Below are 7,278 nucleotides of genomic sequence, written 5' to 3' on the forward strand. Positions count from 1 at the left end.
AGTGTGTCTTTCCACCTTATAACTAGAGAGAAATATGAAAGAACAATACGAAAAAAAGTGTATTTTTATCTTAACGACCTATTCAATGGTTTTTGAACGGTTTGAAAATTGACGGTTTTAAGAGGAGGACCGAACCGTTTTTCACGCCGATCCCGGTTGATGTCCAAAGGTAAAGTGCACCTTGCATACTAACCCTTGTATAACTATACTACTAAACATGTGCAAAGGTAAAGTGCACCTGGCATAATAACCCTTGAGAAACGGTAACCAACGGATAGAGATGGCGTGGTTGCTGACTTGGCAGAATCTGAGCCTTACAATAAAACACAAAAGCTGCCAAATGAAATGACAATTGCCAGGTTTTCTAGAACCATCTCCTACACTCTCCTTAAACCCTTCCAAGGGTTTTTAATCCCCTTACTCTCCACTCTCTGCACCTACCAACTCAAAGAGATAAGACCCAAACTCAGTTTTCTCTTTTCTCTTTTCTCTCATTTCTCTCTAAAAGCGCTGAAACTGAATGGCTCCAGTTCTCAGCAGAACCGTGGTTACCGCTTCTTCTCTTGGATGCTCGCTCCCTTCTCCGTCCCCTTTCACACCCAAACGGGCTTCCCTTATCACAAGCGCTTTTCTTCCGCCGCAAAACGGTCTCAGAAGGGCCTTCTCTCGTGCTGGCCTCACATGGAAGCAGCAGCAACGACAGAGGAGCGACAGCTTCACCGTTCGCTGCGATGCTGCCGTTGCTGAGAAAGAAGAAGCTACTGATGTTCCTGGTGAAAAATTTGAGTACCAAGCCGAGGTAGGTTTTCTTCAAATTCATTTAAAAATTGCGCCTCTTTATGCATTTTCAAATTTTATTTTTTGCGTGTTGAGAGGATTGGAAGTTGGAACGCTCAATTGGGAAATGGCTTGTGTGCTTTTAAGCAGTGAAATTGTTGATAATTTGTTTTAGTTTTTATCATTTACTGTCTTTTGATGTATTCTAGTTTAGATGTGTTTATTGTTTCAAGAGCACAATTTTTTCCTCAGTAATTTTGGATTAATATATTTTTTGGAAGCATTAATTAAAATTCACTTCCGGTAATAACTGATTTAAGTAATTAAAAATATAGTTATGGTAAAAGTTTTATTATTTCCGTGGTCATCTTTGCCTCCACTATTAAAATTTTCTGGGTTAGTCCCTGTTTATTGATGTTTTATGTAAGGAAACGAGTTCTATTTTTTTATTTTTTATTTTTTATTTTTTTGTAGGTGAGCAGGTTGTTGGATTTGATTGTTCACAGTTTGTATAGCCACAAGGAAGTGTTCCTTCGTGAACTTGTGAGGTAATTACAATGTGAAACTTGTTTGCATCATAGGCTCAGTGGGATTGTATTTATTTTTGTTTAAAGGTATTACTAGTTAGCTGTTTTTAATGGAATGATTTTCTGTGAAATTATCTTTCCAACTTTGTGTTATATTGATGGCTATCATGAGGGAAAGCTTTTGCCTAGTTAGCACTGATTTTACAGTTGTTTCTTCCCGTCTAGGATTTTTCATGTATGTTTTGCTTGCAACATTTGCATATGTGAGCAGTGTTACCTGATTTTGTTGTATTTTGTCTTTGTTCTATTTTTGCTTTTGTCAGTAATGCTAGTGATGCTTTGGACAAGTTGAGATTCTTAAGCGTGACCGAGCCTTCTTTGCTTGGAGATGCTGGAGAACTTGAGATACGCATCAAACCTGACCCAGACAATGGGACAATTACCATAACGTTTGTAACATTCATTCTGTATTTTTTATGGCTTTTTATTTTGTTTGGTGGCCTGTTTTTGCCTATGTATTTAAGATTACTGAACTTTTGTTTTCTGACCTCTTTAGAGATACTGGCATTGGAATGACAAAAGAAGAGCTCATTGACTGTCTTGGAACAATTGCGCAGAGTGGTACTTCAAAATTTTTGAAGGCACTTAAGGTAACTCGTTATGATTTAGAAATTAGAACTGTTGATCAGAGCAATGATTCGAAGCATCAATCATCCTATCATCTCTAAATTTATCTCCACTTATTTCAGGAAAATAAGGATTTGGGGGCAGATAATGGTTTGATTGGTCAATTTGGTGTTGGGTTTTACTCTGCTTTTCTTGTTGCTGAGAAGGTATGGTAGAAAATTCTTATGCTTACGTTGCAGAATTTTTTATGTTTATAATGATTATTTTGGTTGCATGTCACTAATTGGCTATATGTTCATGTTGTTAACAAACAGGTTGTTGTTACTACTAAGAGCCCAAGATCTGATAAGCAGTATGTGTGGGAAGCTGACGCTGACAGTAGCTCTTATGTGATAAGGGAGGAAACTGATCCTGAAAAGATTCTGCGTCGTGGTACACAGATTACACTCTATTTGAGAGTAAGTGTTATTAGTTTCTTTCTTTAATGGATGTATAATCGTCTTACCAGTGCTTGATACATTGTTCAATTACTCTGATTTTGGTAGCATCTGAAGTAAACTTCACAGATGTAACAGAGAGCTCTTCATTGGTGGAGGAAGTTAGCAAATTCTTAATTTTAGATGAAAATCTTATTTCCTAGTGAATTGTTTTGCAATCTCAAAATCTTTTAGGGAAAAAGTTATAACTAGAGATAATTTTATTGAATTTATTGGATACATGTTGAACGCACTCGAATTCCTATTTTGTTCTTTGCTTATCTAGGCAGATGACAAGTATGAATTCTCAGAGCCAACCAGGATTCAGGGTTTGGTGAAGAATTACTCGCAGTTTGTTTCCTTCCCCATCTATACATGGCAAGAAAAGTCAAGAACCGTGGAGGTTAGATTGCTTGCTCTAGCATATTCTACAGTTATTTGTTGTGTGGCTGCTAGTTTTCCTATTTTCTCGTTGATGACATAATTTCAAACTATTTGTATGCCAGCTTTTAATGATAAATGTGTATGTTACACACAAATGTTTCTTTGGATCATAGGAGATGGATGTTCTTTTCAAAGTTTTCCTGTATAAAAAGAAATTAAGCTTCTTTCCTTTTCGCATTAGTTTCACTTTATTAAAACTGTTTATATAGATAATATTGAATCAAAGAAGTGAAAGTTGCAAAAGAAATTTCATAAAGAGTGTGTGTCAATAGAACTGTTTGTTATATCAAGGTGATTTCATTCTATCTGGATTCAAAATATACACACATGGAATCTTACTTTGCTATTCATAATATTGGACTGTATAAAAAACTAAAACATGCAGCTTGAAGGATTGGCAAATGAAACAACAACTTATTCCTTATTGTTATCCTACACAGGTAGAAGAGGAAGAAGAGCCCAAAGAAGGGGAAGAACCTAAAGCAGAGGTAACTTGTGTGATATTTCTGTCTGACAGGGGTGCTTCTTTCTCAAAATATGTTGTTAATACCAAATGTGTCTTGCACTCTTGTTTCAGGGTGAGAAAAAGAAGACAAAGAAGACAAAGACTGAGAAGTATTGGGACTGGGAATTGGCCAATGAAACAAAGCCAATATGGGTGAGCTGGATATCTGCTTTGCATGGTGTTAGGGTGCCAATGGCATGCATTTAACATATTCTTGATAGTGCCTTTTATATTGACTTCATTAGCCACTTTTTGTAGATGCGGCAGCCTAAGGAAGTCGAAAAGGAAGAATACAATGAATTCTACAAGAAGACTTTTAACGAGTTCTTAGAACCCCTTGCTCATACTCACTTCACCACTGAGGTATTTTGATTTGATGATATTTTAGTAACTTTTGTTAGCACATTTTCTTTAGAGAGCTGTCAATGTAACTGCCTTTCAAACTTTGTAGGGTGAAGTTGAGTTCAGAAGTATTTTGTACGTTCCAGGAATGGGGCCTCTTAACAATGAAGAAGTAATAAATCCAAAAACGAAAAACATACGCTTGTATGTCAAGCGTGTGTTTATCTCAGATGATTTTGATGGTGAACTGGTGAGTTTACTGCCATTTGAAATTGTCTTGTATATTATTTTCATGCCATCTTTTTATATTTACTTATAATGGAAAAAATGAGTAAGATATAATTTCTGTAGCATAGTGATTCATGGCAAAGTTTTAGTCATAATTATACAATCTCATGACTCAGAAGTGTCATTATATGTCATCTGCTTATACAAACCTGCACGAGCTCTAACTTAGGTCATATTTGTTGTGTGCTTATTCAATGTTTCCAGCCCTTTTGTTACTCCTCCCAGTGTTAATTGCTGTAAATCACTAATTTCATCAGTGTCTTCACAGTTTCCACGTTACTTGAGCTTTGTTAAGGGTGTGGTTGATTCAGATGACCTTCCACTCAATGTTTCTCGGGAGATCCTTCAGGAAAGCAGAATTGTAAGTGAACCCAAATTTTGCTGCTAATATTGGAAACTCTTTACATTCTAGTAACATGAATGAACGACATATTGTATGTTAGGAATGATCTTTATATATTTATTTATAGATGTGCTTCCCAAAATGTTGTCTGACAATATTTTAATTGCAGGTAAGAATAATGAGGAAGAGACTTGTGAGGAAGGCATTTGATATGATTCAAGACCTTTCTGAAAGGGAAAATAAAGAGGTTTGTTGCAGTATATTCAATTTTTCTACTTTTAAAATGTCAAGGGTCTTCATTTAATATAGGTGGTTTCATGTGGATCCAGGACTACAAGAAATTCTGGGAAAACTTTGGTAGATTTTTGAAGTTGGGATGCATTGAAGACAGTGGAAATCATAAGCGCTTAACACCATTGTTGAGGTTTTACACTTCCAAAAGTGAGGAGGAGCTGAAAAGCTTAGATGATTATGTTGAAAACATGGGTGAAAACCAAAAGGCTATCTATTATCTAGCATCTGACAGCTTGAAAAGTGCCAAGAGTGCTCCATTTTTGGAGAAATTGGTTCAAAAAGATATTGAGGTATGTGTAGCTGGTCATTTTGAGCAAACAATATAGAAAGAACTTAAGCAATTTGAGCCTGTGTAGGTTTTTATGAGACCCCCCAGTTAATATACTTAATTTTGTTGATTTAGTGAATTGAGATACAATTGAATTGAATGGGTTGCTTGATCAAATTTAGTTTTCAGTTACGTTTTTCCTTGAAAAGTTCACTTTTACTGAATAGTCTGAGTATCATTTGTAGGTTCTTTATTTGATTGAACCAATTGACGAGGTTGCCATTCAGAACTTACAAACATACAAAGAAAAGAAATTTGTTGATATCAGCAAAGAAGATTTGGAATTGGGTTTGTATTTTTCTCTTGAAAGTCATATCCTTAGATACTATATTTTATATCTGAAAATGGGATTCGGATGTATTCATGTCTAATATTTTCTCCAATGCAGGTGATGAGGATGAGGTGAAGGAGAGGGAATCCAAGCAAGAATACAACTTGCTCTGTGATTGGATAAAACAGCAGCTTGGCGACAAGGTTGCAAAAGTTCAAGTGTCTAAGCGCTTAAGCTCATCTCCTTGTGTGCTTGTATCCGGGAAGTTTGGATGGTCTGCAAATATGGAGAGGTTCGCCTTCTCCTTTCCATGTGATTTAACTTGATCACGAGAAATCATCTTCTTTAAGTCATTGTATTTAATGCTGTATTTAAGTTCTTTTCTTCAGATTAATGAAGGCACAAGCTCTTGGGGACAGTTCAAGTTTGGAGTTTATGAGGGGGAGGAGAATATTGGAGGTTAATCCAGACCATCCCATCATTAAAGACTTGAATGTAAGATAATTTAATTTGGTGCTTCCGATTTAAAATCCTATCATTATTAGCTCGGTTTTGGATAATCTTTCTGATAAAAGAAAGGAAAAAAGGGACATCAGGTGAACAAGCATCCTGCATTAATGCAGGGTCTGGGAAAGGGTCCACCCAAAGGGTGTAATGGACATCAGTGGCTATTTCTATGGCTTGAACCCATGATCTTGAGGTTGCACAAAAACAACTCAACCCTTTATACCTCATCTTCATAGTCTTTTTGATAGTCGACACAAAAAGAGCTAAGCTCTTCCTGCCTATCAAATGGCATGCTGGGAGAAGATAATTTGATTAGAAGAAACTGATAAACAACCAACCAAAAGAGCATGATTCTTGAATAGGCAAAAACAATTGGTGCACATGTTTTCTTGTTAGGCGCATACGATAATCGGTTTTCATTTTGTATTCTTTTGCAGGCTGCCTGCAAGAATGCTGCTGACAGTGATGACGCAAAGAGAGCGGTCGACCTATTATATGACACAGCACTAATATCTAGTGGATTTACTGTAAGGATTAGTATTTTGGTTCACCTGTATATTATGCACTGTCTGCAGCTCACTGAACATTAATTTCCTGGATCTCAATAATGCAGCCGGACAGTCCTGCTGAGTTGGGAGGTAAGATTTATGAAATGATGGCCCTTGCCCTGGGTGGAAGATGGGGTAGAGCAGAAGAGGGAGATGTACCTGTTGAAGCTGAATCAAGTAGCGATGCTAATTCAGGCTCGGGTGAATCTTCAGAGTCAGAAGTTTTTGAACCTTCTGAAGTCATAGCTGAGGGTGATCCATGGACAACTGATTAGGTTTCCTGTTGGAATGTCTCCATATATTAAAAAATTTTGGTGCTATAGGGAAGTAGGGAACAATGCATACAGAAACGGGAGTGGAAAGGGAGAGATTGTCACATTGGTGATTTAACTGTGTTAAAGGGAATTTTGCAATCTTCTAAAACTTTAAATGGCTTAATGGAATGTATGGTATAGGCTTTGGCTTTTGAGGATGAATCAGATCCAGTTTTTATGGGTGGGAATACATAGGATGTGTCATGTTTAGTTTAATGGCACGGATTATTTTAAGAATTTAGTTAAAACTTAAATAGAATTGTATTTAGATTTACAATATTTGGATGAAATCGCTTATGTTTGACACGAATTTAATGACCTATATGGTTAGAATTTCATTAAACATTTTGGGCTTCTCTGGTGGGCAACTTTTCTTTTTCTATTAACAGAACGAAATACAAACTAGGTTCTAGACTTCTAGTGAGTAGGGTTTAACGGTTTTTTACTTAACAAAATACTATACTTTTTGTTAACTAATCAAATTTTAAATTTTTTATTATTATATTTTATATTATGATTTAGACTTAGAGTTTATAATTTAGAGTTTAGGATTTAAAAGAATTTAGGATTTAGGATTCAAAATTTAGAATTTAGAGTTAATGATTTAAGGTTTAGAATTCAAGGAGTAATGTATTTTTTACTTTTTTCTTTTGAAGCCCATTAGCATTCTTATTATTTAAAAAACAC

At 35.8% G+C, this 7,278-nt stretch overlaps 1 protein-coding gene across 1 annotated transcript; it reads left to right on the forward strand.

Annotated features, from left to right (window-relative positions):
- Positions 1-347: 347 nt before the first annotated feature.
- LOC112750455 (heat shock protein 90-5, chloroplastic) lies at positions 348-6,934 on the forward strand. Its single transcript, XM_025799190.3, has 19 exons — positions 348-799; positions 1,252-1,325; positions 1,628-1,753; positions 1,861-1,954; positions 2,054-2,137; positions 2,246-2,389; positions 2,694-2,810; positions 3,292-3,339; positions 3,429-3,509; positions 3,615-3,719; positions 3,808-3,948; positions 4,255-4,347; positions 4,499-4,576; positions 4,659-4,913; positions 5,137-5,239; positions 5,340-5,514; positions 5,612-5,717; positions 6,167-6,256; positions 6,343-6,934. Exons 1-19 carry the CDS (start codon positions 521-523, stop codon positions 6,550-6,552), a joined length of 2,403 nt encoding a protein of 800 aa, XP_025654975.1. The 5' UTR covers positions 348-520; the 3' UTR covers positions 6,553-6,934.
- Positions 6,935-7,278: the final 344 nt, after the last annotated feature.

The sequence above is a fragment of the Arachis hypogaea genome, chromosome 15 (genome assembly GCF_003086295.3).
Source record: "Arachis hypogaea cultivar Tifrunner chromosome 15, arahy.Tifrunner.gnm2.J5K5, whole genome shotgun sequence".
Lineage (NCBI taxonomy): Eukaryota > Viridiplantae > Streptophyta > Magnoliopsida > Fabales > Fabaceae > Arachis > Arachis hypogaea.